Source organism: Oncorhynchus tshawytscha, linkage group LG01 (assembly GCF_018296145.1).
Source record: "Oncorhynchus tshawytscha isolate Ot180627B linkage group LG01, Otsh_v2.0, whole genome shotgun sequence".
Lineage (NCBI taxonomy): Eukaryota > Metazoa > Chordata > Actinopteri > Salmoniformes > Salmonidae > Oncorhynchus > Oncorhynchus tshawytscha.
This window is the reverse complement of record NC_056429.1, coordinates 27405089-27424032: the sequence shown is the minus strand read 5'-3', so window position 1 is coordinate 27424032 and position 18944 is coordinate 27405089. Positions and strand designations below refer to the sequence as shown.

Here is an 18944-nt window from a genome sequence, read left to right as displayed (position 1 = left end):
GATTCGTATCATTTCAATTCAGATTTTTATGATTAAGCACATGACAATACTTTTGAGAAAGGAAAGCCTTATTATTGAAATGAAACTATTCCATGAAAATGCGCATCTAGAAATCATCATAACAGGCACGCAGATAGGTGGAAATGGTAGTATAAAAATGTAAGCTTCCCCAAACTTGAAATTCACGAGCTGCCTATGGTCTTAATTATAACACCCATTAACAAAATGATTGCACATAGGAGGTCCCGTGAATGAAAACGTCCCGCCTATAGAAATCAAATGCCCGTCCAACTGATGAGTTCTGGTGCCGGCCCTGGGCTATTCATTCAATCAAACAAACAATGACATTCATCAAGACAATTTTTCAAACACATTATTTGTATGGATCCTAAAACAGTAGCCAATTATCTCTGGGCTGATCGTGCAACGTTTCTGGAGGCAGAGGAAATCGGTCTAGCAGAAATTCATTTGAATCTCAATTCAAAACATAGCCTATGGGCAGTTAATTTTCTGTGGAATAATATGCTACATAATGCAGCATAGACCTATACATTTAAATTGGATAACATGCATCTAAAAATTGAGAGTACACAGTCGTCTATCCCACCACTACAGTCTTGAAGCGGAGTGCTAAGCGGGGAACCAGATATTCAAAAACAATACGTCATCCCACAATGCACCGCGCTTCATCTCCTCACTCTATTACCTCATCCCATCAGCCACCGCGAGACTGAGAATCTTCTGGGTGGTCGTCTAGGCAACACGCCTGATCTGAAACATTAGAGAACGCCCTGCAAATCGCCAGCAGCCAATGAGAGAGTGCAGAGGTGACATCATGTCTATTTTTAGAGACGGTGGCTGCAGATAAGCTTTGCCTCCACGCTGGAAGAGTCAGTATACACACAGAGCCAGAGTGGTGTACTGTGAGCAGGGGAGCTGTAGCAAGTTACAGCACCTAGAGCGTCTCATTCTGAGACTGTTTAAAACGGTGAACAAAAGTGAAAGAAGGACTTTGAAGAATGTATACATCGTTCTGAAAATAGCGCTGCAGCTGAATATTGTATTTGTTTGCGCGGTAGGCTACAAGCAGGAGTGCAAGTTGTTACATGTGTGTAGCGGCACGCTTCTATTCCAGAAACTCTTGTTTCGGCTTCGGAGGTTATAAGGATTTCCCGACCTAGTAAGAAACTTTTCTCCGAGTTGTACAACTGAAAGGAGAGAGGGCAGAAACATACTTCTCTGACAGTGTGAGTAGCCTACGAGAGAACTTTCTAACATAGTTTTTGGTTTATATTCTATGTCTAGAAAGATGGAAACTACCTTCTATGATGACTCGCTCAACTCTTTCTCCCAGCATGAGAAACCGGACTACGGATACAACCCCAAAGCACTGAAACACAGCATGACACTGAACTTGGCCGACCCAACCAGCACACTCAAACCTCACCTCCGGGCTAAAGCCAGTGACATCCTCACCTCCCCTGACGTGCAGCTCCTCAAACTGGCCTCCCCAGAGTTGGAGCGGCTCATCATCCAGTCTAGCAACGGCCTGATCACCACCACACCTACCCCGACGCAGTTCCTCTGCCCAAGGAACGTAACCGATGAGCAAGAGGGCTTTGCCGAGGGATTTGTTAGAGCACTGGCGGAGCTCCATCATCAACACGTCTTGCCCAATGCACCCGGGGTCCCAGTCACATCCGCTGGGCAGACAAGTATCAACAACCAAACAATACTCCCACCTGTTTCCGCCTTGACCGGGAGCAGTGTTTATAACAACAACATGGCCATGCGCTCTGAGTCGCCTGTCTACGAAGACCTGAATACGTTCACCCCGGCTATCACCACCAACTCAGCCCTGGGTTACACCACCTCAGCCCCAGCTATGAGCTTTCCCTCTGCCCCACCACAGCTCCCAGTCTATGGGCAGCAGTCTCACCCCCACCCCAGGCTCACTGCCCTGAAAGAGGAGCCCCAGACGGTGCCTGAGATGCCTGGGGAGACCCCCCCTCTCTCCCCCATCGATATGGAGAATCAGGAGAGGATCAAAGCCGAGAGGAAGCGCATGAGGAACCGCGTCGCCGCCTCCAAGTGCAGGAAGCGGAAGCTGGAGCGCATCTCCCGGCTGGAGGACAAGGTGAAGAACCTGAAGACTCAGAACTCCGACCTGGCTTCCACAGCAAACATGCTGAGGGAACAGGTCGCCCAGCTCAAACAGAAGGTGATGAACCATGTCAACAGCGGCTGTCAACTCATGCTTACGCAGCAGCTCCAGACCTTCTGAGGAGGAAAGGACACTTGGAGAAGAATAGAGAGAAAGATTTTGAACGAAAAGGACAAATCGTTTATAATTAACTGTCTGGCTGTGTCTTCGTGGCATTGTGACAGGGTGAACGGGACAGTAACAGCACGAGACTGGCGGGAGGGGACCGGGGCTGGTTGCCTCTTACTAGGTGCCTCGCAGGACACTGTTGCACGGAGGAGTTGGGGCTCGGGACAGAGCAGAGCGCGCGATAAAAATCACTGGTGCACTAGAGAGAAAGAAACCGCAACAAATAGGACAAATGGATGTTTTGGTTCGTGTTTTTAATTGACTTGAAATTTGTTGGCTTTGACTAAGCTGTGCTTTTACGCATTGACCTTCTGTGTAATTCAGTATTAGAAGAAAGACAAAGTGCAGTAGAGAATTTAAAACTGCCTGGAGCCAAAGGAGAGGGTGTGTACTCTAAACAGATTACAAAAAGCTGCCCAATTTCTGACTTACAATGTACTTTTTATTCTTAGTTATATTGAGTTAGAACAAACATTTCAAGAGTTACTTGTTTTTTTTCCAAATGTTTTTTAATGGGGTTCATTGTTATTATCTGTATATAAGATCAACCTGGAGTACTTACATTTACTATTTGTAAAACGTAAATAAAAATACAGTATCAGTTTATGTTCATTTTTATGAGCACTTCAGAAACAAATAGATATTTAAGAAATGTAATAAACCATTTGAACTGAATACAATGCCTTTTGTGTTCTCTGTGAGTGCATGTGTGAGTGGGTGTGTGTGCACTAAAACACTTCAACATCTTGAGAGCAGCCAGTTCTCTGTACCTGAAGGGAGTGCCTTATTGATCCTGAGGATATTGATTGAGTTGCATTCGTGATTGAGTCAATGGCCCTTCTAGCTCACTACATCGCACTATTTAGAAACTGCTGTTCCAGGGTCAGATGTGTAGTCATCCCCTAATGGTTAAAATGGCCCTCCAGTCTCCTTTTCACCTCATTCAACACCTAATTATACTTAAAAGGCACATCTCAGTAGGTGGTCAAGAAGGTAAGACATTGCACAAGTAGGCTGTTGGGCTTTCTTTTGTTCCCTATTTCTCCTCTATTATTCCTCAAGCAAGGGGGAGGCTGACATCACAGATTCCCATCAGACCAACTCATTGAATGCCCAACTTGAAGTTTGCAGTTGTGTAAAAAAAAAACACGATTTTACTCAAACCATATTTTTTACTCTTAAGTGTGTGTACTTTACTGTATACTTGGAATATTGCTTTTCAACAGTAAAAAAAATAAATAGCTGAAGAAAGTCTTTAAGGTAAGGATTTGCACTTGAGTATTCTGAAGTCTGGGTCAACCTGTACAGCAGGGATGTAGGCCTGTAGTGTATATAATGCAACAGATGCTCCACCCTATGCCTCGTGTCCACTTGAGTCTCACCATCTAACAAGGTAAAACTAACACAGATACTGTATGTTGTAAAGTGGCCTACATTCACAGGCCTCAAGGGCATGCTTGACACACTGCTATGGCTCAGGAAACTATAGAGTAAATTATTATTGAATTACTCAATCATGATAATTTATAAGTTATTTATAAAGTACTTTTTAATGAATTTCAGCCAAAGTGTTCAGTAAGTTCATAGCACAGCTGAACTGTGTATTGTGGCTACTTACCTTCCTGTTGCCCCCCGTCATCAAACATGATCACTGTAAACAACACAAGAGCAATAAACAACAGGAAGAAACATGGTAACTAATGTAATCAAACTTGAGTAAAAGCCTATGGCTACATTGTGTCCAGACATGTTATATTGAGGTGTGGGCACTGGGCAGAGTCATCACATCGTAATAACTAAGAGCATAATCATAACATTTGATTAACTATTCAAAATTAGGATTTACATGGTCAAGGACGGGCCAATGAGCACCTGCTAATACAGAAACTGTAAAGAAAACGTGCACCTACAGCAGAATGTCTGATTTCCTGTAGGACTCTGAAATATTCTCTAGAGGGCGACATTATCCATGAGATTAGCAGAGTTGAAACCTCAAGCTCTCCAGGGGCCAGGCTCTAGTTTATTACTGGTGGTCAAAAAGACCATGTTCAGGAGGACAATACAGAACAAAAAAAATGACGTTTATATTACAAAAGCACTCATAGAGGAACATAATCTGATTCCCAAGAAACAAGTAGTTGTTCGCTACTTAAAAGATATGTTCCCTGTAATTAGAACTATATAGAAGACACAATATTGGCACAGTGTACAACAAATATATTGCAAAGTAGGTCAAACTCAGATCTTAAAACCCATGTAAAAAATACAGTCACTGTTCAGAGTTTATTATGTAGGCTACTTATAAAATCAAATTGAGAAAGAACCACTGAGAACAGTCTTCTGGAAGAACATTGATCCTGTATTAATTAGATAAACAGACAATAATTTACACAATATTCAAGTGGGTCAGAGTCTCAAACAGATTTCTATCAGTGCGCAAATCTGCTTTGATCTGAATGCCTTAACTTTGCAAAACATGACATCATACCGGAACTTATCTGACCATATAAGGACAGAAAAAGGTCGGAAGACCCTACGTCATCTCACCTGAGAGTACGCGGTTTTACCGGAAGTGGAGCTCGCTCACTAATCTTTGGCAATTGACAGACCAAAGCACTTCTGCTCAGAAGCGTGCGCTGTACTTGAATTAGAGTTCACTGCCCGTTGTCCTCCAAGGTTGTTTGTTTGTTCAAAGAAAAATAACTTAAGATCTTGCCAAAACAGTAGCTCTAATCATTGTGATACATGGTGCCATGATATAATGCAATATTCAGCAGAATAAAATAGTCTGCATAGCCACTGTATAGACTCAAACCATGTTTATAACGATGGGCTCTATTTTAACAAACCTAACACAATGGTAAACCTCAGCACAGGTGTTAGCGTTATATGTTCAGATGTGTGTCAGAAACATTTTGCCTATCTTCACTATCACAATTATTGGTGCACTTGCTGGCGTTGTCGCGAAAGGTCTTGTTGTCGATGACTAACAAGTTGTGGGTGTCTCGAGGCTTGGCTCATCCCTGGCCAATCAGAACGTGCTCCATGGCGAAATATGTGGTTGCTTCAATTTGTGTATTTATGCTATTTTATGTATTGCCTTGGCATCAATTCCAATGTTAGTCCTTTATAGTTTGTTAAATGGCATACAGAAACGAAATAACAAAATGTTGATCTATCTTTGCTAAATGAGTTAACTTGAACCCATTTGCAGTCCACATTGGCATGCCCATGCTCAGCCATAATGCAATTTACAGTAGGCCTAGCCCCTATATATCAGTGTGAATGATATTGAAGTCATATATTACTTTGAACAAACATTGTTAATAAGCAAGATTAATTCATGATAAGGCCTAAAAGGAGAACGAAGACAACAACTTGTTTCACTTTACATGTACCATAATTTCTCCTCGTCGGCATATAATATTAAAACAACGCAGACTATGGAGGGTTTCATGCATATCCAAACTTTTCGCAGTAGCTGGATAAAGATCCATTATAAATAGAAAGGGAGAATGTTCACTCATCATTATACTGCTCCCAAATAGACCTGTTTTATGAACATAATCGGAATCATTTTAGAGTTCAGATCACATTCCCACAACTCCAGAAGTTGCATTGCACTGGCGCTGTGGAAGTGGTAACCATAAAGCCAGGAAGGTGAATCATAAGATTGGTTGTCAAATAAAATAAAAAGGAAACATAAAACAAGCAATAGGTTATTTTTTTAACAAAAACAACAGCAACAACAATAAATACATGTAAAATGTAATAATATCATAACATCGACAGAATAAAAAGGCACGCATTGCTGTTGAACCAGCCTTCGTTATTGTAGGCCCAACGGGAAGGTTTGGGTTTTGCACATATGAAACGGAAAACAAGCTATTGTTACAGGTTACATATAACTTCTAAATACTCGGTTCACCGGTATTCACCGATGTTCTCATCTCTCGTTTCATGATGGGCATGGACACTTAGCCTACTGTACATCATGGAGGCTTTTTTTGTGTTTTTTTGCAAACGTCCAAAACAGGACCTGGCTAAAATAATGAGGGCCTGCCCACAACGCACAAACAAAAAGGGAATCACTGTTCCCTCTCAAACGTTATATTCGAACAAAGCTGCGGTGATTAAGATTTATTTCCAAGCGGTCTCGGGAGCCAAACCCTTTATCGAAATTCTTGACTTCACGATTGCATTGGGCAGGACAAAAAAAAGCCTTCATTCAGAAGAGGCTGTGCTTGTTTTTTAACCAAATAAAAACGAAATGGGGAAAAAAAAAACGTAATTTTTTTAATGTTTCTAAATACAAAGTATACAGGCACCAAAAGCACATTAGGCTACTCTTGTTCCATGCGCATATGGACAGTGTGCGTCACAGCTGGATGTCAAAATTCATGCCACAACCAACTGCTTTACCGCTAAAACCAGCTTTTGGTTGGTCTTATATATCCCTTTCAGCGCTGCCTGAAATTCCAATTTTGGATCATGTTTTTAAGGACACACATAAAATACTTCAACTGTCCCATCTGAGCTGAAATAAGACAGGTAAATGTCCGAAACTGGCATTAGGCTGGAAAATGCCAGTGCGCCAGTTACAACAAGCTGAAAACTGCGTTTTACACTAGCGCCACCTTACCGCTAGCCAAAAATAGAGCCCTATATGTTTTAGGTTATATCTTGGATGGTCCATCCTTGCATCCATAGCTCTGCCTATGAATTGGAAAGTGGTTACATTTCTCCAGACCCACCAAAATATAGGCGAGAACCGCTTTATTATTGTTTAACTTCTTCCACCCATGTTTGATGCTAACCGAACCAGTACTGTACCAGCGAATGAAAGACTATATGGGGGGCATGAACGAGAGGGTACGGGACACATGGAGACCGCTGATTGGCTAACTATTGGAGACAGACAAGCAATGATTGGATAAGAGTATGCAAGACACTGTCACTCAAAGTATTCCTTATGCGGTGAGTACTAAAGACAGCAAATGACTGAAGATTAGAAAGCAGGAAAAACTCACTCCCTCAGATGGTAAAACAGGAGCCTAGAACTACACAACTCAAACCAGGAATCATATTCGAAGCCGCAGAGACAGGAAGGTTCTTGCTATTGGAGGACCTTTTAAACGCCACCAAAGTCAATGCCATACATTTAGCCAATGGGACACTGTTACAAGTTGCTACCAAACACGGGCAGCTATCAATCATCAAGCTCCTCTTCCGCTGTGGGGCCATGCTGGACGTGAGGGACGGCGAGGTTTGGACACCCCTGCACAGGGCAGCCTTCAGGGGCTAAGGTAGCCAGGGCCCTAATCAAGGCTAGGGCCCCCATCTACGCCCTGGATAAACACTCTATGACTGCCCTCCTCCTGGCTGCCAAGAATGACCACCTTAGTATAGACAGAGCCCTAGTGGAGGAAGAGAGAGAAGGAACCAGCAAGAGCTCAAAAAAAAACTGACCCAGACTCAAGGGTCAATCCTCCATCTTGCAGCCAGGGAAGATGACTAGAAGATGGTTGAGGTACTCCTCCAGAGTGGGGCCCCTGTGGATAACCATAAGATAAACGCCCTATTCCATGTGGTCAGCCGAGGATTTGAGAGGAACACAACCGTCACCCTGAAGGCAAGAGCCACAGTCGACCACACGATCATAGACACAGCAGTCTAGCTCAATCATGGGTCTATTCTCTGGTGCTTGGTATGTGCAGTTTACTACTGTGTTATGTTTTGGTTCTAAAGTGAACCTATTAAAACACATTTGGCTTGTCCAAACAGAACTGAACTTCTGATACTGATATTATAAACAACAGGGCATGCTCACGGTGCTCTGAGTGTGTACACCCTGGTTTCTGCTCTGTTCCCTGCTGTGAGGAAGAACCTGGATGGGGTTGTAACTGCTCTGGTGGACAGTGGGGAAGATGTCAACATGTGTGCACACTCCTCTGCTGATGTCAGCTGACCTGGGACACACTGAGACATTCAGGTAACTGACAATATACTATAAATGTGATGCTTTTTAGAAGTCATTTTTATGGTGTTTGTTCCTTAATGTTTTACATTTTTCAGAGTGCTAGCTGCCAAACAGTCCAGTGTGGGTGCTACCCTCCCAACCTCTCCTCAGCCCAACACCTGGCTGGCCAGATTGGGAGTGAGGTCATAACCCAGACCCTGCTGTAGATGGGCTCAGACCCCAACACCCCAGGGCCTATAGCCAATGCCAACATAACACGTCTACTATAGTGGGATTACAGCTAAAAGCAGGAGCTCAGGTATTAAAACATTTCCATTTGATATGAGGACATAATGAAAATGTGTTACTGTATCGCAGTGGCGACCCGTCATTAAGGGCAGAGCTAAAAATACATACATACATACATACATACATACATACATACATGTTTATACATACAACATACATACATACATACATACATACATACATACATACATACATACATACATACATACATACATACATACAGTGGGGCATACAAAAAAGTATTTAGTCAGCCACCAGTTGTGCAAGTTCTCCCACTACATACATAAACATGATACAGGCCTGTACATTTTCATCATAGGTACACTTCAACTACATGACAGACAAAATGAGCAAAAAAAAATCCAGTTCTCCCACTTAAAAAATCAGGTACACTTCAACTATGACAGACAAAATGAGAAAAAAAAATCCAGAAAATCACATTGTAGGATTTTTAATGAATTTATTTGCAAATTATGGTGGAAAATAAGTATTTTTTACCTGGGAGTATTGAAGACTCATGTTAAAAGGAACCACCAGCTTTCATATGTTCTCATGTTCTGAGCAAGGAACTTAAACGTTAGCTTTCTTACATGGCACATATAGCACTTTTACTTTTTTCTCCAACACTTTGTTTTTGCATTATTTAAACCAAATTGAACATGTTTCATTATTTATTTGATGCTAAATTGATTTGATTGATGTATTATATTAAGTTAAAATAAGTGTTCATTCAGTATTGTTGTAATTCTCATTATTACAAATAAATACATAAAATCGGCCGATTAATCGGTATCGGCTTTTTTGGGTCCTCCAATAATCGGTATCAGCGTTGAAAAATCATAATCAGTCGACCTCTAACACACACACACACAGGGCATTCGGAAAGTATTCAGGCCCCTAGACTTTTCACATTTTGTTACGTTACAGCCTTATTTTAAAATTGATTGAATAGTTTTTTCCCCTCCTCAATCTACACACAATACACCATAATGACAAAGCAAAAAAACGTTTAGACATTTTGGAAATGTATTCAAATAAAAATACATTAAATTAGTTGCAAAATGAATAGGAAATATAGTCAAGACGTTGACAAGGTTATAAATAATGATTTTTAATTGAACTAATAATTGTGTCCTTCAAACTTTGCTTTTGTCAAAGAATCCTCCATTAGCATCAATTACAGCCTTACAGACCTTTGGCATTCTAGTTGTAAATTTGTTGAGGTAATCTAAAGAGATTATACCCCATGCTTCCTGAAGCACCTCCCACAAATTGAATTGGCTTGATGGGCACTTCTTACGTACCATACAGTCAAGCAGCTCCCACAACAGCTCAATAGGGTTGAGAGCTGGAGACTGTGCTGGCCACTCCATTATAGACATAATACCAGCTGACTGCTTCTTCCCTAAATAGTTCTTGCGTAGTTTAGAGATGTGCTTTGGGTCATTGCTCGGTTGTAGGAGGAAATTGGCTCCAATTAAGCGCCGTCCATAGGGTATGGCATGGCATTGCAAAATGGAGTGATAGCCTTCCTTCTTCAAGATTCATTTTATGTTATTTTAATGGACAAAACATGTACTTTTCTTTCAAAAGCAAGGACATTTCTAAGTTAAACTTTTTAACAGTAGTGTATGTATTCAGACCCTTTATGTAGTACTTTGTAGAAGCACCTTTGGCAGCAATTACAGCCTCGAGTCTTCTAGGGTATGACACTACAAGCTTGGCACACATGTATTTGAGGAGTTTCTCCCATTCTTCTCTGCAGATCCTCTCAAGCTCTGTCAGGTTGGATGGGGAGTGTTGCTGCACAACTTTTTCAGGTCTCTCCAGAGATATTCGATCGGGTTAAAGTCAGGGCTCTGCACGGGCCACTCAAGGACATTCTGAGACTTGTCCTGAAGAGTGGCTTCCGTCTGGCCACTCTACCATAAAGGCCTGATTGGTAGAGTGCTGCAGAAATGGTTGTCCGTCTGGAAGTTTCTCCCATCTCCACAGGGGAAATCTGGAGCTCTGTCAGAGTGACCACCGGGTTCTTGGTCACCTTCCTGACCAAGGCCCTTCTCCGCCGATTTCTCAGTTTGGCCTAGCGGCCAGCTCTAGGAAGAGTCTTGGTGGTTCCAAACTTCTTCCATTTAAGAATGATGTAGACCACTGTGTTCTCAGGGACTTTGAATGCTGCAGAAATGTTTTGGTACCATTCCCCAGATCTGTGACTCGACACAATCCTATCTTGGAGCTCTACGGACAATTCCGTCGACCTCATGGCTTGGTTTTGCTTTGACATACACTGTCAAATGTGGGACGTTATATAAAAACAGGTGTGTGCCCTTCTAAATAATGTCCAATCATTTGAATTTGCCACAGGTGGACTCCAATAAAGTTGTAGAAAAATCAACATGTAAAAAGAGGATGCACCTGAGCTCAATTTCCAGTCTCATAGCAAGGGGTCTGAATACCTACAGTACCAGTCAAAAGTTTAGACACACCTACTCATTCAAGGGTTTTTCTTTATTTTTACTATTTTATACATTGTAGAATAATAGTGAAGACATCAACACTATGAAATAACACATATGGAATCATGTAGTAACCAAAAAAAGTGTTGAACAAATCAAAATAATATATTTGAGATTCTTCAAAGTAAGCACCCTTTGCCTTGATGAAAGCTTTGCACACTCTTGGCATTCTCTCAACCAGCTTCACCAGGAATTATTTTACAACAACCTTGAGAGTTCCCACATATGCTGAGCACTTGTTGGCTGCTTTTCCTTCACTCTGTGGTCCAACTCATCCAAAACCATCTCAATTGGGTTAAGGTCAGGTGATTGTGGAGGCCAAGTCATCTAATGCAGCACTCCATCACTCTCCTTCTTGGTCAAATAGCCCTTACACAGCCTGGAGGTGTGTTGGGTCATCCTGTTGAAAAGCAAATGATCATCCCATCTGGTTTGCGCTTAGTGGGACTGCGTATCGCTGCAGAATGCTGTGGTAGCCATGGTGGTTAAGTGTGCCTTGAATTCTAAATAAATCACTGACAGTGTCACCAGCAAAGCACCCCCACACCTCCTCCTCCATGCTTTACGGTGGGAACCACACATGAGGAGATCATCTGTTCACCTACTCTGTCTCAAAGACACGGCGGTTTGTACCAACAATCTCATATCTGGATTCATCAGACCAAAAGACAGATTTCCACCGGTCTAATGTCCATTGCTAGTGTTTCTTGGCCCAAGCAAGTCTCTTCTTCTTATTGGTGTCCTTTAGTAGTGGTTCTTTGTAGCAATTCGACCATGAAGGCCTGATTCACGCAGTCTTCTCTGAACAGTTGATGTTGAGATGTCTGTTACTTGAACTCTGTTAAGCATTTATTTAGGCTGCAATTTCTGAGGCTGGTAAGTCTAATGAACTTATCGTCTGCAGCAGAAGTAACTCTGGGTCTTCCTTTCCTGTGGTGGTCTTCATGAGAGCCAGTTTCACCATGGCGCTTGATGCTTTTTGTGACTGCACTTGGAAGAAATTTTCAAAGTTCTTGAAATTTTCTGGATTGACTGACCTTAAAGTAATGATGGACTGTTGTTTCTCTTTGCATATTTGAGCTGTTATTGCCATAATATGGACTTGGTCTTTTACCAAATAGGGCTATCACCCCTACCTTGTTACAACACAATTGATTGGCTCAAAAGCATTAGGAAGGAAAGAAATTCCACAAATTAACCTTTAACAAGGCACACCTGTTAATTGAAGTGTATTCCAGGTGACTACCTCATGAAGCAGGTTGAGAGAATGCCAAGAGTGTGTAAGCTGTCAAGGTATTTCTGATTTTATTTTTAATAAGTTTGCAACATTTTCTAAAAACCTATTCACTTTGTATTGTGTGTAGATTGATGAGGAAAACATTTATTTAATCCATTTATTTAATCCATTTTAGAAGGCTGTAAGGTAACAAAATGTGGAAAAAGGGGTCTGAATACTTTCCGAATGCACTTTATATGTATGTTTTGTTGCCTGTTTTTCATGTTATTTTGGCATTAATACCTGTCATATCAGTTTGCAAACAATGTAAAATATATATATATAATTGAGTTAATTAAAGAAACATGGTCTCTTTTTTGCTTTCTTGAGTGAGGCAGCTCAAATGTTGTCGTTTCAGCCTAGCTCAGTGCTTTCTGTGGTGGTGGGGCAACCAGTGGAAAATATGGAGCGTAGGGGTTGGTAATGTTCTCTAGTTGCGCTGTGATTGGCTCAGTGTTCTGTCACTCATGGGGACACTGTCACCCCAAAATCTATGGGAAGAGCTCGAAAATTCAAGCCCATTGGGTGCTGCCATATAATTACATTAGAAGTGCCAATCCAAGAAGGCTCAAGGTCATTGGCCACAGATAAAATGTCAAATCACGTTATATCTACCGTAGCTTTGATTGCACTGATCATGTCAACATCATACTTTCAAAATCTTTGCTAGCAAGCTAGACAAGTAGTCATCATCCTTAATCACATCGACAATCTACAGGCAAATCCTTCTCAATCCCTGTCATATGAAGGGAAATATGTGCTCATTGGCCATTGGACATGAACATTACACAACAAGTTGGAAATCGCAAATTCAACATTGAGTGGTTTGGAAGGAATCAGTAGCTAACAGTAATCATTGCAAAGCAATCACTAGCCTGCTATTCAGTGGAGTGGGTGTGTGGTCCGAGTTCAGATTCAGGTCTCTTTTCCAAGCATAAAATGATAAACATTCAACATTGGCCATGCTGTCAATCCAGCATGTTTTCTGCTGTGTTCAAAACAACTGGAAACTCATACTTCAGTGAGTTCAAGACAACTGGGAACTCTGAAAAAAAGACACCCGACTGGGAAAATATGTTTTGAACCGTTATCCAACTCGGAATTCCTTTCTAGAGCTCCAACCGGAAGATCACTGACGTCATGATTTGACCTTATTTTCATTTTTTTTCTCAGTTGTCTTGAAAGCATCATAGATCCAGAGAATGCCAGACTTTGATGACAAAGTTTGATGACAAAATTTACCTACAAGAAGGACCACTTCAAGTGAGCACAGTACAACAAGGTGAGTCCAAAAATGTATTGTATGCTGCTGCATAAATTATGTAATATGCCATGGAGATATGTATACTGTAGCTAAGAAAGTAATACTAAGTGTATGTTGTGTAGTAAGCTGTTAGTAGCTCATGTGCCTCACCCTAATACTTTTTTCCCTTTACCCCCCTTAGCACACTGTTCTGACTTGGTGGTGCACATGTAGCCTATAGCCTGTTTTAGAGATATGTAATCATCGAATATGTGACTGACCGGCTCGATTCGGTCTTGTGTAGGTAGCAACATTTAAAATTGTGTTTTAGTAGAGACTCAGCTAGAAAAATTAATATCATACACTACAGTTGAGGAACAATGGGAAAGTAATTTGGCTTTGAAAGTTGATAAACTTGTAACCTCACTTTTGAGAAAATTGTCTTTGAATATTTTGGTAACTACTGGAGAGCTCTTCTTTGTTTGCACCCATTCGGCATCCTTCACACCCTCTTAATAGCCCCAACCATCTCTAATGGTTGATCTTAGTGTTCTGTCCTAACAGCAGTCAAGCACACAAGCTAACTGGCTAACGTTGACTAGCTTGCTAGCTACTTCCAGACAATGAGAGAACAGCTCACTGACCATTTTACTCGCCCTAGCAGAGCTGGTTAGGTTGTTTTTATGTTATCTAGAGAGTGGTGACTGCAACTGTTTTGCTGGCAACAATTTACTATTTTTTTTTGCCCACGTTTACTGACACCGACCATACTCAACCGGTGTTGAGTGTTCATAAATGTGTCAATTATTCAGCGCTCTGGCACACTCAGATGAGAGTGCTCTGAAATCAGAGTAGATAACCAGAGCAAATTTACCAGCTTCGTCGATTAACAGTTGCAGTGACATTCTATTGAAATGTTTACTTGCATAGTGTAGTCTTTTGTTAAGACATGTAGCTAGCTAGGTAAACAATGAACCATAATACCAACTCATGACATTACTACCCTGCATGATTATGCAGGTAGCCAACCAACCAGGTTCAATGTTAGCTATCTAACATTAGGCTATAACTAGCAAAGCAATTGGCTCTGACATACAAATAATATTACTACACAGATCATACACGTAACGTTAGCTAGCGAGCCAGCTAATGTTAGCTAGCTAGATAACAGTACACTTTAACTTGAAATGAAAACGACTTTGTCAAAAATGTAATACATGTCAAATGTAATTTCAAAATGTAGCTAGCTGGACTGGATGGATGCTTCTCCCTGTCACGGATGCCATGGTTGCCTTTAGTTTGAAGATGTAATCCAGAGACAGGTTTTCTCACCATCTCCTTAGCTATCATAATCTAATTTCACTGATTTTCAAAACTCGGTCCTCCAGAAAGTGGAGAGCATATATATATATATATATATATATATATACATATACATACATATACATATACATATACATATATATACATATATATACATATATATACATATATATACATATATATACATATATATATATATATATATATACACACATACATATACACACAGACATATCATTTTGATTTAAAAAAAAAGTTTGTTCAAATGGCTCTCCTGTGAAGTAGTGACACGCGACATACGTCTAGTTTCCTGAAACAAGTCACATTTTGTAAGAGCTTTCATTGTCTGCTTACATAGGTGGCAGGTAGCCTACTGGTTAGAGTGTTGGACTAGTAACTGAAAGGTTGCAAGATTGAATCCCCGAGCTCACAAGGTAAAGATCTGCCGTTCTGCACCTGAACAATACAGTTAACCCACTGTTCCTAGGCAGTCATGGAAAATAAATAAAAATTCTTAACTGACTTACCTAGTTAAATAAAGGTAAAATAAATAAGCCCCCTTTATTTATCCTACGGTTCTGATTGGTGTACATGGAGAATACTTTAAGAGCGGCCCATGTTCGGAATTCTTTCGCTGTACATTTCAAAAGTGCTGGACAAATAGTTATTGACTAAGTCTGTGCTAGCTCGCTCAAGAATGTCTTAATCGAAAATACAGGGTGCCTCTTATCCACCCCTCGTCCCCTTATGTACATCTCAATTGTCAGTAGAAATGCAATTTGTTTTAAGCAAGTCAGCCCTATCAGCTATGTTTAAAAAAAAGGAAGTTAATGAGGCTGAATGAACTGTTTCGCTGCCAGACAAGGCTCCTCTGAATGCCAAGAGTAGCAGTGGTAAGGATTAATTCCATGATGCTGAAAAGAAAGCTCTGCTGTTGGGACAGCTTTATGTAGGCCCTAACAGTTTGTGGGAACCGTTTAAGTGCTGTATAGTATAGTTACAGTATTGTTTACTGTTGTGTAGTGGCTTGTCTGGCATGCATCATAAACGTTTTGGGGGAGTTTTCCCCACCAAGATTTACATGCTAAAATCACCACTGCTGTGAGATCTGGAACTAGCACACATTCCTCTCATTACTTTTATCAAGCTCCAGTTTAACATAAGAATATCCCTCCTCTTCTCTCAGGTGAATGCAGCCTCCCAGTCTGGCCTAACCCCCCCCTCCACATAGCCAGCCAAAATGGCCACCCAGACACAGTGAGCCAGCTCCTGAAGGACCAGGCAGACCCAGGGGCCAGAGATAGGCAGGGCCTCCCTACAATTGGCAGCTACCACCCAAAGAGAGGGGGCTGTGGTAGGACTACTTATTTTAGCTGGGGCAGACCCCAATGCCACTGTTACGAATCCCTTTTGGCCCGACAGTCTAGGGGGGATGGTAATGAGACCCGTAACATAACTCATGCAAATTATAATTGTGACAAAGTAAAAGTGTGAACGAAATAACCACGACAACTGAAATTATACCGTCAAACTCAGGGTTTATTGTAAAAAACACGGTAATGGGGGGAGCAGGAAAAGGGGCTGAGTTGGACCCAAGGAAAGAAACAATAAGCATCCAAAACACCCCTAAGCTAGACTAGCCTAATTTAACAGCTAACTAACTAACCAAAAATACAGTGGGTGGTCCGCCCAGTTCTAACTAGTGTTTTTAACAAAGTCTACCTACGGGTAGTGTATGCCCATGGGCGATTTGTCTTGGTTTCCCCTTTTCCCACCAGCAATCAAACAAACACCATAACCAAAAACAATACTCACAGGAGATGACAAAGTGATTTGGAGGTGCTCAAACAAAAGAGAGGTTAAGACACAGAGAGAGTGAAACAGAGATCTACATACATGGCATTTACAGAGAGATTGAGCTCTAGAGCAAACAACTGATGGGGTTTTTAAACCAAGGGAAAGGAACTGTGATAGGGTAGGAAAAAGGAGGAGGTGTGTCTTCTGATTGATTGTTGACTGATTGGGGAGTGATGATGTTCACCTGTGAGGGGAGAAGGAGAGAAAAGAAACACAGGATACACACACAGGATACTTGTATCCGTAACACTCCCACCCTTAAAAGAGCAACCCTAGGGGGGGATTGCGACCACAGTATTAATGAATACTCACAACAAAGCAACAACCTTGCAAAACATACAACAATCATTTTCACACACGAGACAAAGCATCTGCCAACACATTATCAGAACCCTTTATGTGGCGGATCTCCAAATTATAATTTTGTACAATCAGCGCCCAACGCATAAGGCGCTGGTTCTGGTTGTACATTCGGTGGAGAAAAACTAAGGGGTTATGGTCAGTATATACAATCACGGGTAGGGCACTGGAACCAATATATACTTCAAAGTATTGCAGAGCCAACAAAGCAAGAGCTTCTTGTTCTATTGTCGCATAGTTTGTTTGACATTTATTACATTTACGGGAAAAATAACAAACGGGATGATCCACTCCACTCTTGTCCTGCTGCAGTAGAACAGCACCAGCACCTCTGGCACTAGCATCTACCTCAAGTTTGAACGGTTGTTCAAAATCTGGAGCAGCAAGTACAGGTGTACTATATAAGAGTGCTTTCGCTGATTCAAAAGCTCTTACAATCAGGGGACCACACAAATGATCTAGCCGGACTAAGCAAATCGGTCAATGGAGCAACTACCGCAGAGAAATTTTTACAGAAGCTACGGTAGTAGCCAACCATCCCTAAAAAGCGGTGTAGCTCTCGTCTGGTGGTAGGTGCAGGGAATGCAGTTATAGCCAAGACCTTGGCATCAACAGGGCGCACCTGTCCATGGCCAACCTCTTTACCGAGATAGGTAACAGTAGCCTTCCCAAACTCGCACTTTGCCAAGTTCAGGGTTAGAGAAGCAGCTGCCAACCGTTCACATACTACCCTTAGCGAGTCAACATGATCTGACCACTCAGACGAATAAATCACTAGGTCATCAAGGTATGCACTACAATTAGGAACGCCAGCTAATACAGAGTTAACCAGTCGTTGGAAGGTGGCTGGTGCATTTCGCATCCCAAAAGCCATGACTGAGTACTATAGGAAGTTGTCTGGGGTCACAAAGGCAGAAATCTCAGAAGCACGTGAAGTTAACGGAACCTGCCAGTAACCTTTTAAGAGGGCTAACTTAGTTACATACTTAGCAGCACCAATAGTGTCGATACAGTCGTCCAGTCGGGGTAACGGGAACGAATCTGGCATTGTGACAGAATTTACCTTTCAACAATCCGTACATAACCTGGACGTACCATCAGGTTTAGGAACTAGAATGCAAGGAGAACTCCAAGGGCTTGAACTTGGCTTAGCCAGGTCATTCTCCAACAAATATCTCACCTCATCCCTCATTATCTTCCTCTTGGAAGCGTTGATACGATATGGGTGTTGCTTGATAGGTGTAGCATTTCCAACATTAATGTCATGTTCCAACACATTGGTGCGAGTAGGAACGTCATTAAAGAGACATGGAAAACTGTAGTAGCCTCACAATATCATTGGCCTGTCCATCCGTTAAATGAACCAGACAGGATAGACAGCAGCATTTCTGAGTTGGGCAATCTAACACACTGCTGCTGAGTATTGCGCAACTCCAAGCCATCAACATCATCAATATGACAGTCCACTATCATAGCAGTAGTAGCAGAGGAGACAGCAGTACCTTCCTCTGTTTTTGAACTCTCTAACTGTGTGATGGGTCGGGTGTGGTAAGCTTTCAACATGTTAATGTGACACACACGAGATTGGTGTTGTCTATCAGGAGTTGGAAGCACATAGTCAGTTTCACTTATTTTATTTTCAATTAAATAAGGACCAGAGAAACGAGCTGACAGTGAAGATCCTGGAACAGGTAATAACACCAGTACTTGGTCACCTGGCTGTAGTGGACGAGAAACAGCCTTTATCATAGTGTCTTTTCATGCTCCTC

The 18944-nt window shown here is 41.6% G+C and overlaps 2 protein-coding genes across 3 annotated transcripts; both read left to right on the top strand.

Annotated features, from left to right (window-relative positions):
* Positions 1–884: 884 nt before the first annotated feature.
* Positions 885–3007, top strand: jun (Jun proto-oncogene, AP-1 transcription factor subunit). 2 transcript variants are annotated; one of them, XM_024417916.1, is made up of 2 exons: positions 885–1180; positions 1306–3007. In XM_024417916.1, exon 2 carries the CDS (start codon positions 1310–1312, stop codon positions 2282–2284), a length of 975 nt encoding a protein of 324 aa, XP_024273684.1. In that variant the 5' UTR covers positions 885–1180; positions 1306–1309; the 3' UTR covers positions 2285–3007. The 2 variants fall into 2 exon arrangements, with proteins under 2 accessions (XP_024273684.1, XP_024273694.1); XM_024417926.1 differs by having other exon boundaries at positions 885–1247; positions 1355–3007.
* Positions 3008–7853: 4846 nt separating this feature from the next.
* LOC121847308 (CARD- and ANK-containing Inflammasome Adaptor Protein) lies at positions 7854–8598 on the top strand. Its single transcript, XM_042327916.1, is given in 4 exon segments — positions 7854–7964; positions 8148–8272; positions 8274–8324; positions 8408–8598. Coding segments are annotated over 4 exon segments (381 nt in total). The 3' UTR covers positions 8502–8598.
* Positions 8599–18944: the final 10346 nt, after the last annotated feature.

Coding starts and splice junctions, on each gene's coding strand:
- jun (XM_024417916.1), top strand. CDS start 1,310: ATGGAAACTACCTTCTATGATGACTCGCTCAACTCTTTCTCCCAGCAT.